A 19,570-nucleotide genomic window follows, 5' to 3' on the forward strand; every position below is an offset into this window, starting at 1 on the left:
TTGAAATTTATGGATTCATATTTCGTTTGCTCATTTATACAGTATTTTTTTTTGTCTTAAAACATGTACAACTATTTACATAACTTATATTCACCTGCGGCCTGCCTAACACGAGAATCCCATTAACAACGGACTAAAGCTCTAAACTTTTCATTACTCCTCCGTTCCTGCCTAAGTGAGAACGTATTCCTTTTTGGTACGGTCATAATCTAGGTGAGATGTTTTCTTTTCTTTAACAATAATTAACTCACTCATTCTCTTATACTTAATCTTCTTATCTCTCCTACTTTATTCTCTTTCGCTCTTACTTTATTCTCTCTTTTTCTCTTACATTACTATTAATAATTTAATTCACTAAATACCACTACCTAAATTATTGTGTTAAAATAAAAATGTCTCGCTTGGACCGGAGGGAATAGTACTTAATATTTTTATTAATAATGTAAAATATACTCATGTTGTTGTGTTGAAGAGCTTAACACGATCTATACGCCAAAATACTACTACTACTTTATGATACAAAAATATATTAATACTTTTCTCATTAATTAAAATAATGAGTTAAAAAATGCAATTGTAATGATAATATATAGAAAAGAATAAGAAGCTGAGGAAGGCGAGGCTTTCGGCAACGTGTAATAACTGAAGGAGAAAAAGGAGAGGAGTAGAAGAAGAATCCATGGATGGCCACTAATATTAATATTCTGCACTCATCATCATTTTCACTTCCATTTCTCATTTTTTTTCTTTAGGTTTTCTCCTTCAACTTTCTTCATATTCCAATACTATATAACTCACCCTGCATTCCCTATCTTTCTCTCCCTTTCTTCTTCTTAATTCCAAGAGAAAGAGAGAGAGAGAGAGAGATATACACACCAGACCAGACATTCATATCTCTCTCACCCATTCACCTAATATGTGCTCCACACTTTCCAAATCTTAACTACAGATTCAGATTGAGATACACTTAATTCAACAACGGTATATATCTACATTTATTTCCAATTTCCAAATGCTAAATGCATGCACACTAATAAAAAACCATGCAAATTTTGATTCTGATAATTTGCAGCAAATGGAATTCAATGTGGCGTCATTGGTGGAAGATGTCCTCCAGCAGCAAGGGAAGCGACTCTGCGAAGCCGATAATTTCACCTCAAGAAGAGCTCAGGAAGCTTGTATAATCCATCTTTCTTAACCTTGCTTGACTAAACTTGATCATTTATTGTTGAAAAATGCACTTTTCTTTCTTCTTTCAAAATTTCTTGAACCCTGCTTAAGCCATGTGTGATCTGGAAATATTGGTGGTCTTGTTTTGTATGTTAATGCAGCATTGAAAAGATACGAGGCCGCGGGATGGCTGAGGAAGATGGTAGGGATAGTTTTAGGGAAAGATTTGCCTGCAGAGCCTTCTGAGGAAGACTTTAGAATTGGATTGAGAAGTGGCATTATTCTTTGCACTGTTCTTAACAAGATCCAGCCAGCTTCTGTCCCTAAAGTATGCCTAATTTTTCTTTATACTATTACTTTAATTAAAAGAATTTTGCTTCTTATTTTAAAATTGTATGTTGATGTTGGTAATGGTTTAGGTAGTTGAAGCACCTGTTGATAGTGTCATGATTCCTGATGGTGCTGCCCTCACTGCTTTCCAATACTTTGAAAATGTGAGGAACTTCCTTTTAGCCATACAGGAGATGGGGATTCCCACTTTTGAAGTCTCGGATTTGGAACAAGTATGTACGTTCCAACGAATAAAATTACGACTGAATATATGATGCAACATAGTAGTTAACAAGTAGTGATGGATTGCTAGGGAGGGAAGTCATTCCGGATTGTGAACTGCATTATTGCCCTCAAATCATACCATGAGTGGAAGCAGTGCGGTGGCCATGGGGTCTGGAAGTTCAGTGGAAACGCGACGCCTTGCAATTCTGTATCCAAGCCTCATCAAGGCAGAAAAAATTCTGATATGTTCCTCAGCTTTCTGTCAAGGAACTCTTCTTCAGCTGGTGATAGTAGTAGTATCACAGATGACAATGTATCTCCTTCGTTGCAAAAGCTTGTGTGCGAGCTTCTCTCTGATAAGAGTGCAGAGGAAATCCCTATTGTGAGTGATGATGTGATAACATATCCAACCTCTGTCCTTTTTGCAGCTTGCTAATTCTCTTTTTGGTGTCTTGTTTCGTTGCGACGAACAGATTGTGGAGAGTATTATAAGTAGAGTTAAGAAAGAGTTCGAGCGCAGGCTGGAAAGACAAACTAAAGTGGTAAGCCTAATATCTGCTGAGTTTGGATTAATTGGATGTTTAGTCACAATACTTGTTGAAACAGGAGAGAGGAAACATACCTTTGTAATAATCAAAGACTAAAATGAGACATTTGGCAGGTTGGAGCAGCTCCACATGACGAGAGCGACTCAACCTCGTGCATGAGTTCGGAGATTGAGGTCTGATAGCTTTAGGTTTAAAGCTAATAATACTATATGTATCTCAACCCACATTTCAAATTGAGTTTTTAGATCTTCATTACATTGCAATGATTTGTGTTGTTTCTTGATGCAAGGCGACGTCAAATGTAAGAAAAGCAGACAGTGGAGCTGGGAAAGATTTCTGCAATGAGGCTTCTGAAAACCTTCCTTTGAAGCAACAAGATTTCATTGATCTCCAGCACAGGACTGTAGAGGTAGGTCATCTGTCAAAAACTAGTGTTCTTCATCTTTGGATTGACAGCTTATACGAAGCCGATCTCACAACCTTGTAGGAACTAAGGAAGATCCTCAACTCGACAAAACAAGGCATGAACGTGCTGCAGCTCAAGTATCAAGAAGATGTTGATAGTCTAGGTACAGACGCAGATCCCTCGTTATACAACAAAGATTGAGACATAACAAGACTCTCTATGACTTCAAGTTTGGTTTTCGGTTTTTGGTTTAGGTGAACAAGTCGTACGCCTAGCTAACCTAGCTTCTGGATACCAGAAGGTTCTTGAAGAGAATCGGAAGCTGTACAATCAAGTGCAAGACCTCAAAGGTGAAGGAGAGCTCTTTATGTACATCTGTATTTCTTCATTGAATTAAAGGTTTTGTTGAATGTTACTTGAATGCAACAGGAAACATCAGAGTGTACTGCCGCGTGCGCCCTTTCATACCAGGGCAGAGCAATGGCTTGAACATACTCGACAATGTAGTTGACAACTCACTCACTATCCAAACAAGCGGAAAGCATGGGAAAGGGAAGAAAACATTCAGTTTTAGCAAGGCCTTTGGTCCAAACTCAACTCAAGGTATGTAACGTCGATCCTATTCTGACATACGAGTCTAGTTCTTGAGAAGTGAACAAGTTTATGTTTCTGTTTGTGCAGAAGAAGTATTTGCAGATACTCAGCCACTTATCCGGTCAGTCCTTGACGGATACAATGTCTGCATATTTGCTTATGGCCAAACTGGATCGGGAAAGACCTACACAATGGTGAGAAACCCAAACGCGAGGGGCTAATGAAGGCGTGTGTGTTGTTGCTATATTTCACACACACTTTTTTTGTTATCTGCAGACGGGGCCGAAGGAGCTGACAAAAGAAAGCCTTGGTGTAAACTACAGAGCATTGAGCGATTTATTTGAAATCTCAGAGGAGAGGAAAGACGCGATTGCTTACAGCATCTCGGTTCAAATGATGGAAATCTACAACGAGCAGGTCCGAGATCTCCTTGTGACAGATGGTAGCAACAAGAGATTGGAGATCCGCAACAATTCCTCCAATGGCATCAACGTGCCCAATGCGAATCTGGTGAATGTCGCCTCAACATCCGACGTCATAGACCTCATGAACCTTGGCCACAAGAACCGCGCAGTGGGATCTACCTCCATGAACGAGCGCTCCAGCCGCTCCCACAGGTACATCCCATGCTATGTGTTATATATTTTTTGTTAATCCGGAACTGAAAGTGGAGGTAACGTTGTTGTTGTTGTCAGTTGCCTGACGGTTCACGTGCAAGGCAAGGACTTAACCTCGGGTGCAACCCTGCGCGGGTGCATGCATCTGGTGGACCTGGCTGGGAGCGAGAGATGCGACAAAACAGACGCAGTTGGAGATAGGTTGAAGGAGGCTCAGCACATAAACCGATCGCTATCTGCTCTAGGAGACGTGATTGCTGCTCTAGCTCAGAAGAACGGTCATGTTCCCTACCGCAACAGCAAGCTCACGCAGCTGCTACAGGATTCTCTCGGAGGGCAGGCCAAGACTCTCATGTTCGTCCACATCAGCCCCGAGTACGAAGCCCTCGGGGAGACACTCAGCACTCTCAAATTCGCAGAGCGCGTCTCCACTGTGGAGCTTGGCGCGGCTAAGTCCAACAAGGACACCTCCGCTCCTGATGTCAAGGAGCTCAAGGAACAGATAGCGATGCTGAGAGCCGCCCTGGCTCGAAAGGAAGGAGCTGCTGTCTACATGGGAAGCCCTACATCCAGTGTATCTGTATCTTCTCCCTCCCACTCTTACAAGACAGAGGTAACAAAACATCAATTCTACACCAACTTTGTTTGTTTTTTGAATAAAAAGTGGAAATGGTGTGCATGAACAGAGCAACTCTTCTTCAAGGAGGCAGAGTTTTGAGAGTCAGGACTCGTGGCCGACGATTCAGGAGGCGGTGAAGACCGTGTCGCGTAGCAGCAGCCAAAGGATGTCTCCGGAGGTGCTCTTCGACAACAAGCGAAGCCCCGTGGCATCCACCAAGATAGCAGCACAAAGCCTAGACGATTCTGATTTGGAAGCTGAGCAAGATTACCAGGTGAAAACCACTAGCCTTGCAGCATCAAAGCTGAAACGGCCGACAACGAAGGTGGTGAAGACGCAAGAGACAAGGAGCCAGATTCCTCAGCCAAGTGGAAGAGTTGGAGGGATGAACAAAGCTGCGAGGCCAGTGTCAACATCTTCTTCGTCTCTGGTGAGGCGAAAGACGGCTGGTGGGAAGTGAAGGCAACAGCAACATCAACATCAACATCAACATCAACATTCAACAATCAACAATGAAGCTGAGCTTATGAGTTAACTATATTCTTGCTGGCTGTTTTCAGATATATTATTCATACATAATGAGAGAAGCGAAGAAGATCAAGTTTTTTATTCCTTTTCACATTTTTGGAAAAGGGCATCATCAACAAAGTATTATACTTCTTCCATGTCCATTTTCAACTTGTAGAAGTTGCTTGGGAGATTTGCATAGTGAGAAATAGCTCTTCATTTCTATCACTCTTGTTGCACACAACTGAAGCATTCGCTTGTAACTACTCCTTTACTATAGACTCTGTATGTAATTATACACAAGAATTTTGAATGTTTCATTATTGTTAATGTGCGGACGATCATACCATGTGAATAGTCATTCCTTCAATCTACGTCATGTCACTGACCCAGATATTTCATCTTTATTCTATCTTATTTTATATTTTGATAAACTTGCATAGTGCGGCTATGATCAGTTAATAACTATCTTAAATTGACTTGACAGCTGTATTAACAACCTACATTATAAATGTCAACAGAAGACAACATATATCAACTTCATTCATAACATTTCAGTTTCTTTATGTCGCAGGTCCAAACCCACCAGATTTTCCAACATTTGAAAATTCATGGGCGATGCATTTGTTTAATCACTCCATATAAAGTGGAGTACATGACAAATTAACCTATATTACTTTGATATTTTTATCCATCCCACCAACGTAAGATCCAGGTAAACAATGGTAGTATTTTCCAACAAAACTCATGGAACTTAAAAGAGGATGTAATAAATATTGGTATACTTACAAGGCTGAAATTGTTAGCTTCTAAACTAAATGGATGCTTGTCATAAAATATGAAACGAACCTAGCTCTATCGTTCCTCGAGTCCAAAATGTAAATATCATAACTCACCTGAGCTTTCCTTTGCTTTGCTGGAAGAGTAATCTGGCAGCAAACTTAGGGAATTGATATGTGCTTCATCTCTCCCATCTTCAGCACAACAGAAACAATGCGGCTCTTTTACATGACAATTTTCACAAATATTAAATGATTAAATAGTTTAATTTCAGACTGCTCTGATCACACAGATATTGCACACAATATGATCATATCTAACCATGTCAATTCTGGAATTAATGAGGATACTAACAAGGGTGACTGAATACCTACAAACTACACTAATAAGATACACATGATGAATGTAGAATCAAAGGAAAAAGAAGAAAAATCATCTTTGGATCTGATCGGCTGCATGGTTGCTAGCTGTGGACGATGAACCAGTCCTGCCGTTTAGTACTCCATTGTCTGCAGGAGGTGATACACCCCACTTTCCATCGGATTCTGTCGGTTCTATCACTTTAACAGACCCATCTGTCAATCCAACAGCGAATTGGTTTGCTTCCTGAGGATGAGCTGCCACCACCACCGGAGATACAGCTTGGCTTCTGGAACATGAAATAAACACGGTCGGAGAGAGAGAGAGTTCAGTGCAACATATGAAATGTAATCCAGGAAATCCAACCCCAAAGTGTGCATCTTTATGTGAAAATACAAAACATGAGAAAAGACAAATGCAAAGAACAAAATGATGAGGACATAAGCATTTAAGGATATAGGCCATGTTCTTACCCATTTATTGCTGATTGGGACAAATATGCAGTGGGAGCAACTCGGCATCTTAATCTCAATGTATCGGCGTCAAATACTCCAACGTTCCCATCAATAAAGGAAGCAAAAACAAGCTGACTGTTACATGAGTATGCTGCACAGGATATAGGAGCAGAAAGGGCATCTTGTGGGACCCACTACAGCAGAAAGAAGCAATCAGCTACACACAAGAAGTGGTTGAAAAGACAAACGAGTTGACATGGTACTTACCTGGCGTACGCGTTCCATCTTGGAAGCATCATATATTGCTAACTGAGTTTCGTGGGCTACAAGCAAGCGAACTTGGTCCGAGTGGAACTGCACTCGGGTGTCACCAGTAGGTGCTTTACCCGCAGGAAGTTGTATTGGAACCGCCTTTCTCTTCTCCCACGTGTCAATGCTCCATGTGCAAAGCTGCACGCAATAGGCAATTTGTCAGGGAAGGAAGAAACCCAAACTTAATACCCTCAAATCCAGCAAAAGATGTTTTTATTTCTCTCCTGCAATAACAACAGAAATATCAAGCACTATAAATAAACAAAGAACATGACTTACTTGAGCATCAGCACCAGAAGACACCAATATGTTTAGGGTAGTAGAAAAAGCTAATCCAGTAATGCGCTTCTGATGGCCTTTCAGTTTTGATTTCACCTGTTATGTTTCCGGTCAATGTAATTAGTAGTAGCAGCTTAGGAGTGCAGATCCAAATATTTCACTGAAGAGGGTCAAATAATTACCTCATCAACTCTCACATTGTAGATGTGGATGGTTGAGTCCTCCATTCCAATTGCTATTATGTTGTTATCTTGTGGGTGGAACGCCAAGAAAGTGGAAGCAGGTGGTGGTGGCATAAATGTTGTCATCACCTGTGGAGAAATATTTATTGCTTACAAAAACTAGAGACCTACTCTAAGTAAACAGGTCCTGATGAACATTACTTACTTTGAATGTCATCATATTGAACAACGAAACTTTTCCACCAGCAGCTGACATTACATAGGAGTCATTCTTTGAGAGAGCAATGCATGGAACAGCTTCCTCAAGGTTAACGCCTGTGATGTCATTAGTCATAAGAAGACCACTGTTTGGTTGCCAATGTTGAGGAACAACACTGGCAGTGGCCTTACAAAAATAAAATAAAAATTCAGATATCATTCCATGAAACAATCCAAGAGGCATAAGTATAAGTACACAAAAATGACACTAAGCTAATATAATATCAATTCTGTTACCTTTCCACTTGGGTTTTGCTCATTGCGGACCCACTTCCAAAGCTTTTGGATGCCATTTGATCCAAGGGCCAATATACCAACACCAGAATTTGTATAAAGGAGCCGAGCAACCTACAACAAAATTACAGTTAATGCATCATGTGCTGGACAAATAAACAAGAAGTCCGGGTGTACTAGGTACCTTGTTGGTAGCATCGGCGCTATCCGGCATGGTGACCATGCGGCAATGAGCAGGATCCATGATTTCAGTTAACTGCACAGGTTTCATCTTATCATTAACATCATCCAAAGCTCTAGGCTTTTCCACACTTCTAGCCATGGAATCTACACCGTTCTGAAACAAAAGCCCATAAGTTGCAATATTAACCATAGAGTATGAACCATGTGGAGTAATGGATACATAATAATGTCGTTTAGAGTAAAGGGGTTGAAATTATTCTGCATTGACCTTAAGCAATCAATGGAATGGATGACTCTGACAAATAATAATGAATACATGGATTGACAGTATATGTTTGCTTAATCAAAAGGAAGAAATATATTTGAATTAGTGAATATATAGTTATGCCAAGTAAAATCTTAAACAACCCAAAAAAGAATTAAACAATGACATACAAGGATGAGAGATGGCCTAACAGGAGAGCTTCTTTCCACTTTAGGAGCGACACTTGGAACAGCAGATCCTGAAGCCTGCTCAATACAATAGAAGACTGTCACACAAAACTGTCAACAAGCTAAAGATCAGGAAGAATATGGACTCACGAAAGACACCTTAATAGCTGCAGCTTCCAGAGGAGATCTTAATGCCTCAAAAGGTGGGGCTTCAACTGTTCTCAAGGATCTCATACCAGTAGCATTCGCTAGTATCTTGATTCCATTGTCAGTAGTAGTAACAGCAAGCAGATTGCCTTCCTTATTAAATCTCAAGCGTGGAAGACTCTGCATGAACCAGCAATATTTCGACATTATATTACCGGGCTTATCAAATAAAATTACACAATTTCAGCATTCAGGTGGCCTGACAACACATAAAGACTCACCGGAATACCACCATCTGCATCCGTAGTTGTAAGTACGTTGATGTTATCCATGTCCCAGAACTTTATCTGGCTATCTTCACCTACAGCAAGAAAATGATTCTGTGTAGTATCAAATTGCAGAACACCACCACACTTCTTTCTAAATCCAGTATAAGTTCTTTTTATTGCCCCTTCACTTTCATTCCACTCGACCAGATGAGCGTCCCCATCTTTCCCGGCTCCACAGGAGAACAACCTGAAAAGGAGTAATGTTCCATTAAATTTACTGCAAAATATGAGAAACAAAAGAAGCAACAAGGGAATCTATAAACCCTCTCCTGGCATAACTTAACAGAGCATAGCTAAGCAGCAAGAGGTAAACATATCACCTGCCCCCATCTGCACTATATAGCATAGTGGTACACCAATGCCCAGGAGCATCATAGTCAACTCTGGATCCCATGTTATCATAAAGCCAAGCTTTGATTTTTCCATCAACAGCAGTTGAGAAAATAAACTGCGAGCATAGAGCAGAAATAGATGATAACTTTACACTGAAGAATGTTATCTCATAAGAATTGGTAAAATCAGAGAAGTCATGCTGTGATTCACAACTCGGAATTATAACAAAAATGGAGTAACTTTTAACTGACATAATTATGCTGCTCCACTAAAATATCTTGTTAGTTATACAAAAGAATGTCGTAATGGTTGAAAAGTGAACCAAACCCAGAAGGGTTCAAAACAATAGCAAGACTTTTTTTAATCCTTCTGATCCTCTAATAAGAGGGGAGCAAATCAGCAGGGACTGCTGCAAGGATCAACCTGATATAGAGTGAAAGACAACACAACTAAATGCACTTGCTAATATGTCCACATAAGAAGCATGCCACACAACAGCAATTAAAAGGGAAACACACAAATAGAAATATGACCAGAAATAAATATAGGAACTGAAAAGATGAAAAAAAAATGGGGTGAAGTGTGAACTTGGAAAAGAGATTCCTTAAAGGGAACCTCTTTTGTGGCATTTAATAATAGGGAAAAACGCCAATCTCATTGGGGCGTTTAAACACGCCAATCAGATTGGTGCCTACATTTTAAATAATAGTAGCTCGGTGGCTTCAAGCCAATGTGCAAAACTGTTGACCTGTGTTCGATTATTTTAAATGTTAGTAGTATTTTTTTTAAAACTTCTTTGTGTTTTTTATTATATCTCATTACTTTATTGATTTAATTTTTATATATGGACTATAATAAAATAAGTAATTATGTGTGAAAAATCGATAAATTTATCAATGTATTTAATATAAAATAATATTAGCTAATAAATAATGAATACACTCCACTATTTTCAAAAGTGGAAAAAATGAAAAAAACGCAAGAAATTGGCAAATGTTAATAGTAGGATTCGAACGTTGGTCTCAAGCTTTACACAAAGGCTCCTTACCACTGAGTTACACATTTCATTTGTTATAACTAAGACATTATAAATGTAATCAGAAAAACGCCAATGTGTGTTTAAACACGTCGTCGTGATTGGCGTTTTCAAACACGCCATTGGCATTTTTACCATTCTTAGAAAGCGAAAAAAAAAGTTCCACTTGGCATTTTTACCATTTTTAGAAAGCAAAAAAAAAAAAGTTCTAATTCACGGAACCGATATTCCAAACTCATCCCATATTCGAATTTTGCCGTGTAAAGACAATGGCAATCCTCTTACGAGGCCCTACAGTAAATAATTGTCCTTAAACTAAACTCAAGACTTCACAACCCTCTCAAACTCAAGGTACCTACACGTGAGGATTCGAAGATGCACATCCGAATTCAACATTAGTACTCCCTCTGTCCCATTCAAGATGCCCACATTCTTGAATGGCACGGGATTTTCGGTGGAGTAGTTAAGTATGATAAAGTTGAGTGAAAAAGGTAATTGAATATTTTAATGAGAGATGAGATGAATTTGTTTTCAAATATGGAAAGTGGACATCTTGAGTGGGACAAACTAAAAAGGAAATATGGACATCTTGAATGGGACGGAGGGAGTATGATATTGTCTACTTTTGATCAAACCCTCACGGGTTTATTCTTAGGTCATTCCCCAAAGGGCCCTATACTGTTGAAGTTGGGGTAGAACTTAAATATTGTTTGCAACTTTATTTATTCCATGATGTGGGATGATTTGCATGCCCCAACAATATATACCAACAAGGAAATAAATGCAAGAATTGCAATAACTAGAATAATAACTACTACCTGATATAATCACCAATTAACTCCCCATTAACTTCAAATAACTACCCAATAATTCAATCATCAAGCAATGATATCACAACCATTCTGGAACAGTAAGGGAAAAATTAGTGTAGTAAAGTACAAAGTTCCTACCAGCATCAGTCCTCAAGAAGTGTTTCTTTGGATGCTAACTTAAGAGCTTTAAGAACCACAGTAAATCTAAAATCTCTGCACGTATATTCCACCAAATAAAGCATCATCATGCACAATTTGCAACTGTACCTGAATATTCTCTTTCTGATGAGGGCAAATTGAATAAACAGGTGCTTCATGGCCCTCAAAGTTGAAAAGCTTTCTTCCTGTCAAATCCCACACCTGCAACATCACTCTCCGTCAGTTGTTCTGCAGCAAGAATCTAAAAATATATTTCAGAAGCAAAAAAAAAGTTACTTACCTTTATAAGCTTGTCATCCCCACAAGTCACCACACACAGTTGCTTATTTGGATGAGCAAAAGCAATGTCATTGACTCCTCCTGAGTGAGCATCGATCTACATAACAAATTAACTGTGAGAACCTTGTTTCTCGACTTTCACCACTAATTAACAAGTACAAAAGCAGATCATACCTCCAAATGCTGGCGTAAATCATTTGGCCCCGTATATGCATATAAATGGATTAAGTGCTTGGAAAATGCAGCTCCTGAAACATGAGATATATTACTTGATTTGGTAACAAAATCACAGACACCAACTCAAAGAGAGTAATACACAATTATACCACAGAAACTCCCATCTGGACTCCAAGTAACGCGGCTCACAGAAAATGGTGCATCCTTGGCAGCAGAAGCCTATTCAGAAGTTCGGTTTGTAAAGGAATGGTAACGGTTTCACAAAGCATACAGTGAATACCGACAAATTCTAGCAGAGTAGAACCTACTTTCAATTTTTGTATTTTTTTCTGTTTAGGGGTGATAAACAAATATAGATTCTTGAATGGGTAATATATATTTTTTGGACTTAGTATATGGCAAATACGCGTCTCCACAATGTGTTTTTCAATTTTGGAGTAACACATTCGTGACATGCGTGATTCAAAACACATGTAATGAATGCGTAACTAGCGCATAACAAATTCAGAACTTAATACCCAATATGCATCGTTCTGGATTTCTTAACCAACCATTTCTCAATTGGATAAAGTGATGTGCCTTATGTGTAATCTGATACATAGGTTCTAGGTGTCATCATGATTCTTAGATGTCATCATCCCCTTCATGTCATATACTTTATTTGTATTACATTTAATTTAATTTAATGAAATAGTGTGATATGATGTACCATCTCACTTATCCATTGTTATTCCAAAAATGTTTATTCTAACAAAATTTGACTCCTTATCCATCTTATTAGAATATAAAAGATAATTTAGAGATTTAATAATGTAGGGTCATGTTAAAGTGCAAATAACATTTTAGTGCATAACCAAGACCAATCAATGACTATTATATCTTAAAGTGAGTGGACAGGATTAAAACTCCTACTTGGATTCTGGGTTATTCGAATGTGGGATATTCAGGCTGAAATTTTATCAGGTTAGAAATTCGCAACCCTATCTCTAAACCTTCGGGGTTTCGGGCTAGCCCAACAGGCTGATCGAGTTTGAATAAAATAATTGAAATTGTATGCATATATTTTTTAATCTTAAAATTCTTATATACTATAATAAATCAATATATACAAAAAATTAAATCATAAAAGGACTGTACAGCTCTTAATCGCAGCGGACTAAAATGGCAAACCGGTACTCCTAATGCCGGAGGGAGGGAGTATATATATATGTGTCAAGAAATCCATTGTATCCAGTTTATTGAAATTTATGATACTTCATATAATTTGTTACAATTACACGTAGTTTATCTAATTTGCTTGCTAGAGACTGCATCTGCCAAAGGCCCGAAACCTATGTGGGGCAGGTCACTTTCTTCAAGAAAAGAAATGATTGCTTAAAAATTGAGATAACTACATGTATTCATTCATTTCGCAATTTGATGGCTTACTGTCTCTGTCTGTAAGAAATCTGGAATACAACATATATTTTCACTAGTACGCATTCATTGCATGCGTTTTTGAATCACGCATTTCACGAAGGCGTTACTCCAAAATTGAAAACGCATTGAGGAGATGTGTGTTTGCCATATATATATATAAGTCCCAAAAAATATTATCCATTGGGGAATCTATATTTTATTTTCACCCCAAAACAGAAAAAAACCTTCAATTTTTACCAAATAAACTGCTTGTATGATAAATATGGAGATTAACTACAAACAAGGTAAAAAACTAATACATGGACATGCTAAATGCAACTCTGGAAGAAAAAATATAAACCTGGAAAGTTAATGTGCAAGCTTGCATCTCCCAAATCTTGAATGGCTTTGAACATAACTTCTCTCTTATTCCGGCTTCCCAAAGAGTTATTTCACCACTATTGCAGCCCACTGTTAAGGGACATCCCACATTCAAGATTAAATTAAGAAAATGAACATGTGATAGTAAATAGGAAACTGATTATATCTAAAAGAAGATAATTATACCAAGAAGTAATGTTTGGTGTGATGGATGAAAGTCCATGCTTGTTACGGCAGATCCCTGATGCAGTGTAAAGGCCACAGTTCTTGGCAAATCATCCAGAGACCAAGATGCCTGCTGACGAATTGTAGGATATGTGACCTATAATAAAAGAACAGTCAGCATTGACAGAAAGAAAATGGCTTATTCTTGTCAAACATAATAGCAACATTAACATACAAGAATAATTAGCATGTGATGAAAACATGACTTAATTTTATGAAATCAGTTCCATTCAACAATGAGCAAAATTACCTCTTCAACTGACTGTGCAGGACGCAAACGCTTCATAAGTTGCTCGTGATCAGCATTTGGGTATTCAACCATCATACCAAGAGTTGCTGGGGGAGTAATTGGGCGCTTTAAAATTGAAACTACATAAAATTGCAAAAGACATCAACACTATTGCAGGAAAACCTACTCATAGTTAAGAAATAAAATCATATGAACAAAAATATATATTCTACCAGCATCTCAGAGAAAATGAGCTTCTTAACCATTACCTTGATTGGGTGGGACAGGCAAGGAAGAAGCTGTAACAACAGCTGCTTGAACAGATGAAGATGCAGCGGCATTTACCATCCAACCAGCTAAGGCATTAGCATTGGCTGCAGCTGCAGTAGGTGGGAATGGCTGCCAACATAAAACAGAGATGTTACAATTTACGTAACCCAATAGCAGACATACTCTAATACCAGACAAGGTCAGATAATGAATGTATAAAGAGGTAAGCACTTATACCCCATGAGCTCCAAGAGATGTGTATGCAGCAGGCTTTGCAACTGCAGGTGTGGGGAGATTAACAGGAGTAGGTGCAAGAGCCCCATTTGGGGGACTGCATGTATGGTCATTGAATAAAGTCTTAATATCTGGATTTGGCCTAGGATTCTTACAGAGTTGGTGCTGCCAATTCAAACTGCATGAATGACAATCAGAGTGCAAATTTGAGGCGATCAATAAAATGTCAACAGAACCAGTGGATTATACTAAGACCGATTTATGAATCAATATATTACGTTCTAAAGTAGCAAGCAATGAGAATTATACCTTTGGTTAATAAGTGTTCTCAATCTAGATGACTTCAAAGTAGGAAAACCAAGCTTTTCACGGAAAAGAGGATTAGCTTCAATTAGCTTTTTGAGTTCTATTAACATTATGCTGCGAGCAGTCTTAGTGTCACCGTATTTGGAAAGCTGCTCATTCTCCCTGTCAATAGTTCACATTAATATGATTTACCGAATACAATAAATCTACACTATAAATGCCAGGATAAAGTATGCAGTGAAGAAAACAGTCCTTTGTGATATGACCTTGGCTTGGAAGTATCCAAGAGATAAATCAAACCTTTTTGTGCACAACACAAGAAACACATCCTAACAATTTGACTTCCTAAAAAAGCAAAAATATAAAGGAAAAAAAAAACTCAAAAGGGTAGCCATTGTTCTTGAGACGAGATAGTAGTACAAAACTCGATGTCTTCTATAACAGAAATTCACCACATCATAGAAACTTTTCAATTTATAATATAGCATTGCATCATGGATTTTTCACAATTCACATCAATCAGAATGTAAGCAGATTTTAAAAGTTACTGAGTGACTGCTGATATAAGGCCACAAGCGAATCAAAAGCCCCAATTAATCTGATAAAATTTGAAACTAGACCTTCGTTCATAATTGCATAATAATATTAGTCGGTTAAGCAGTCTTATTTATCATCAAATAAAAACAGCTGTGCAATGACCAGATAAAATTAATGGAATACATAGTACCTGAAATTGCCAAGTGTCAATAACTGAGTAATTTCCTTGTATAGATCTTCATTAAATGTTGAGAAGACCTTCAAGTCATTCACCAGGATCTCAACAGCCTTCGCTTTGTCTTGCCTGATGATACCAGTCAAGACTAAGTAAGAAGCAGAAGTATGGGCAAAAGGAGCAAACACATGACGATGCAATTAAAGCATATGTAGAAATGAATTAATAATTTTCCGGAAAATGGTAAGTCAAAAGAATATACCGATCAAGAGCTTCAAGATATTTCTGCTTTCGGATTTCAAAAAATATCTTCATTGAGTATCTGTTGTCATCTACTTTAGTAAATCCAGACAAGTACTTCTCGACTTCATCCCATTCACCAGCGTGGACCTTCTCCTCAAAGTATTTCATGTTAAAGAAAAAGCCCGATTCTTGTTCAAGCCTAAAAAGGACAAGTTAATACGATGATCAAGGCCGAACTTCTCAACAAAAAGCAGTAAAAACTAATAATGTGGCCCCACTTCATTCAACCATAAGATAGCGTTCCTCCATACCATCTGAGATTGGACAGTGAGAGCCCTTAAAAGATGCCAATACGATAGTATTATGTAGTGATTAATTTTTTCTTTACCAAAGTCTGCAGCTGTTCATTTAATTTTCCAGTGAGAGATAAAGTAGCAGACCTTCTCAGATCCAGTAAAAACAGAGAATTTTGCAAAAATCTCAGTTTCCAATCCAAAACAGCAAATTCATCACTAAAATAAAACCTCGATTACTAAATTGTACTATCAACTAACCAATTGCAACCTTTATCTCCTCTACTTTCTCTAATTCAAGGCATAACCAAGACAAAGGTCAAAACTTTCATATCCATTTCACCATTAAAAAAGTTCTTAATCACGTTCAACCCAAATATACGACCAAACGCACATAACGACGGAAAACAATCCAACGAAATGCCAGAAATAACTCAAAACAGGAAACGAATACTAAATTAGAAAAGGGGAAAATATCAATAGAAACAAAAAGAAAAAGCTGCAGAAATATACTTGTGAACGGACTCCTTGAATTTCTCCTCCTCGAGGAACTGAAGAATTAAGAAAACCAACTCTCTGCTGAGCGACGACATTTCCGACCTCAGATTTCGCAGAATCTAAAGCTAAAATCCACAGATCGAACCCCTCAAAAACAAATTCTGATGGCTCCACACAACAACTCCTCCCAATGTTTTCTCCTCTCTAGGGTTTCTCTAAAAACACAGGCTGCGACGAGAAGGAAAGGCACAGAGAGAGAGATAGAACTTGTTATATACACAAACAAAGAGAGATGAGACTTGTATATATGGAAGGAGAGAGAGAAAGTAGAATTAGAGGTGGTGGGGAAAAAAAGACTTAGCCTCGCTATCTTCGATGCGTTTGGCAGGAGTCTATCTTCTTCCACTGACTTATCACTGATAAGCTAGTTCACTTATAATTACATCACTTACTTCTATATGATATGTTAGATTTCTTATCTATAAGCTTATCATTCGTGAGGTGGAGGGGAAAGTTGTAGGGGTTGGCGGATTTGAAACGGGGGTTAAACCTAGTTGAATATTCGGGCTGGGTTACAGAATTTACTGACGTCGCTATCCTACGTTATTAAATCGCCGCGGTTCTCGTGATACTTTCGGAACGATTTTCTCGTTTGATCTCTTTAGAACATGGACAATCTAGGGCAGAGATTATACGACCTAATTCAGAATTATTGCCTAAATTACATTTTTCTCTTGTCCACATTTTGGGAATTATTGCAGCACTATTTATTACTGTACTCCATACGTTTCTCTTTTATAATCCTATTTATTTTAATGAGATCTTAGATAGTCAACTAACAAACATATATACTCCTTCCTCCATCCCAATTTAATTTAGTAGTACTCCCTCCGTTCTAGAGAAGTTGGCATACTTTGAAAATGGCACGAGATTTTAGGAGGTTTTGTTTTGTGTGTTAAATGGAGAGAGCAAATATAATTTTTATATTCATGTGAGAGAACTTTTTCCAAAAAGGAAAATGTGACATCTTTTGTGGGACAAACTAAAAATGAAAGTGTGTCAACTTCTCTAGGACGGAGGGAGTACTTATTTAGAATATCCCAACTTAGTAACACTTTTTCTTTATTAAAAAAATAATAAAAAATCACTTTTACTTCATTCACTCTCCTAGCTTTCTCTATTCTATTTTAGGTTATCTTCGTTTATTTCATTTATTAATCTTTTTGTGCCCAAATAAAAAAAAGCCTAAACTAAATTGGCATAGAAGGAATAATATAACATGCGTCACATATAACGTATTGGTAAAACTCAAATTCAAGAATTGTTACCTCTAATATTTTCGTTCAATGCACATCATATTTAATAATCGATGGCACTTTAAAAATGGTTCTTTGACTTTTCCTTTTTTACGTTTGCAATCCATAATTTTGAACATATTATCTGTGGTCTTTAAAAACGTTTGCACGTTGTTTTTATCTTTTTGCACGTTTTTTTACCAAAATGCCCCAAGGAGCCTTAGATGACATTTTTATACTTCATCTGTCCCATAATAGATGGCATACTTCAGAAATGGTACGAGATTTTAGAAGATGTTTTGCGTGTTAGGTGAAAATAGAAATAGGTAGTATATTTATATTAATGTGAAAGAGAGTTTTTTTTAAAAAGTGAAATGTGACATCTTATGTAGGACAAACTAAAAAGAAAAGTGTGACATCAATTATGAGATTGATGGAGTACTACTTTTCTTTGCAGCAAAAAAAGGCGTTTCTGTCGCCTTGGCGGCCCCCACACTCCGACCCGACATCATGTGAGGAGGTTAAATCAAGGTACGCAATACCCTGTTAAGGGGGAGGCCTTAACCCACTAACTGCCAAAATCCATCTCCCAAGGCCTCACACTTATGTCTGAGAGATAGAAGCAATTACACAATAACAGTGCTTATGCCTGAGAGATGGAAGCAATTACACAATAACAATGCTATCAACTATTATGTTGGCACAATTTATTTTGTTTTCCTCACTCTCTATTTTACATTTAAATAGTTTTATTTGTATACCCTTGCATTAGTATATACACTGTACTGTAATGGACGCACTCGCAATTTATAACTCTTTATCAATCTTGACAGAATGGAATTGAAGTAGCAATACGAGCACTGAACTAATGCTTCCATAACTTTTTTTTTTCATCCATCATTACGGATGACATTCAAACAAAGATAAAGTCTATTTGGTGGGAGAAACCTTTTATTACCTTAAATATTCTCTTCGTCCCAAGATAAGCGAATCATATTTCTTTTTGGCATGTCTCATTATAAAAATATCTCCAAGGAAGAAAGACATATCATATTACCTTCTTAAAAAATTAAATATACCCTTCTAAAATATACTCATATTTCAAAGAAAAAAGATATATATAAAGATAAAATATTTATTTTAAATAAAATAATTAGAGTAAAGGTTAAAATTGGTCCTGAACATATGGTCATTTTACGTTTTTGGTCCTAAACATTATCTTTTGGATTATGTGGTCCTGAACATATGGAAATTAGATCATTTTAATCCTCTGTTAACATTTTCGTTAAAAACTAACTGTCAACTGCAACTGATTTAAATCTGATTTTGACCAAATTTAAGTTTTAATTCTGTTTTTTTATTTCTTAATTAAAAGCCCGAACTATTATTAAAAATATTCTTTTAAATATAATTAGAAATTACTATTAGGTTTCTTATTTTTCACATCGCGATACGATTGCTTAGAATTTTTATCTCGAATTCGGCAGCGGCGGAGCCTATTTATACAGACATGATCACGTGTGAAGAAGCCAAGATTGAAGATCATGATTGGATGGCAGCGTGGAAGAAGTCGGTGAAGATGCTTCATTTCGGGGGCGGAAAGAGAAGGAGGCGGCGGCGAGGGAGATGAAGAGGCTCACGGCGGAAGATGTGAGTCGGCGGAGGACCATGGTGGAGTTTGGTGTAATTCCGCCGCTGGTTGCTATGGTTGGATCGGAGGTGG

At 37.7% G+C, this 19,570-nt stretch overlaps 2 protein-coding genes across 2 annotated transcripts; one reads left to right on the forward strand and one right to left on the reverse strand.

The window, feature by feature from the left end:
- The first annotated feature begins 774 nt into the window (after positions 1-774).
- On the forward strand, positions 775-5,385 carry LOC125203639 (kinesin-like protein KIN-14I). The gene is made up of 15 exons (XM_048102029.1): positions 775-981; positions 1,073-1,178; positions 1,332-1,498; positions 1,590-1,733; positions 1,814-2,107; positions 2,199-2,267; positions 2,387-2,446; positions 2,563-2,682; positions 2,761-2,842; positions 2,934-3,029; positions 3,109-3,282; positions 3,361-3,467; positions 3,550-3,890; positions 3,969-4,503; positions 4,577-5,385. The coding sequence occupies exons 2-15, from the start codon at positions 1,076-1,078 to the stop codon at positions 4,967-4,969; spliced, it is 2,685 nt and encodes an 894-aa protein (XP_047957986.1). The 5' UTR covers positions 775-981; positions 1,073-1,075; the 3' UTR covers positions 4,970-5,385.
- Positions 5,386-6,091: 706 nt separating this feature from the next.
- Positions 6,092-16,901, reverse strand: LOC125203637 (topless-related protein 3-like). The gene is made up of 25 exons (XM_048102028.1): positions 16,568-16,901; positions 15,781-15,960; positions 15,534-15,647; positions 14,810-14,968; positions 14,504-14,678; positions 14,266-14,395; positions 14,018-14,136; positions 13,729-13,864; positions 13,523-13,632; positions 11,913-11,982; positions 11,761-11,834; positions 11,588-11,683; positions 11,416-11,508; positions 9,288-9,415; positions 8,920-9,154; positions 8,651-8,818; positions 8,495-8,569; positions 8,061-8,213; positions 7,880-7,990; positions 7,590-7,769; positions 7,385-7,513; positions 7,203-7,298; positions 6,879-7,061; positions 6,630-6,805; positions 6,092-6,445 (listed from the first exon to the last, which is right to left on the reverse strand). The coding sequence occupies exons 1-25, from the start codon at positions 16,645-16,647 to the stop codon at positions 6,229-6,231; spliced, it is 3,387 nt and encodes a 1,128-aa protein (XP_047957985.1). The 5' UTR covers positions 16,648-16,901; the 3' UTR covers positions 6,092-6,228.
- Positions 16,902-19,570: the final 2,669 nt, after the last annotated feature.

The sequence above is a fragment of the Salvia hispanica genome, chromosome 2 (assembly GCF_023119035.1).
Source record: "Salvia hispanica cultivar TCC Black 2014 chromosome 2, UniMelb_Shisp_WGS_1.0, whole genome shotgun sequence".
In the NCBI taxonomy this organism is placed as follows: domain Eukaryota; kingdom Viridiplantae; phylum Streptophyta; class Magnoliopsida; order Lamiales; family Lamiaceae; genus Salvia; species Salvia hispanica.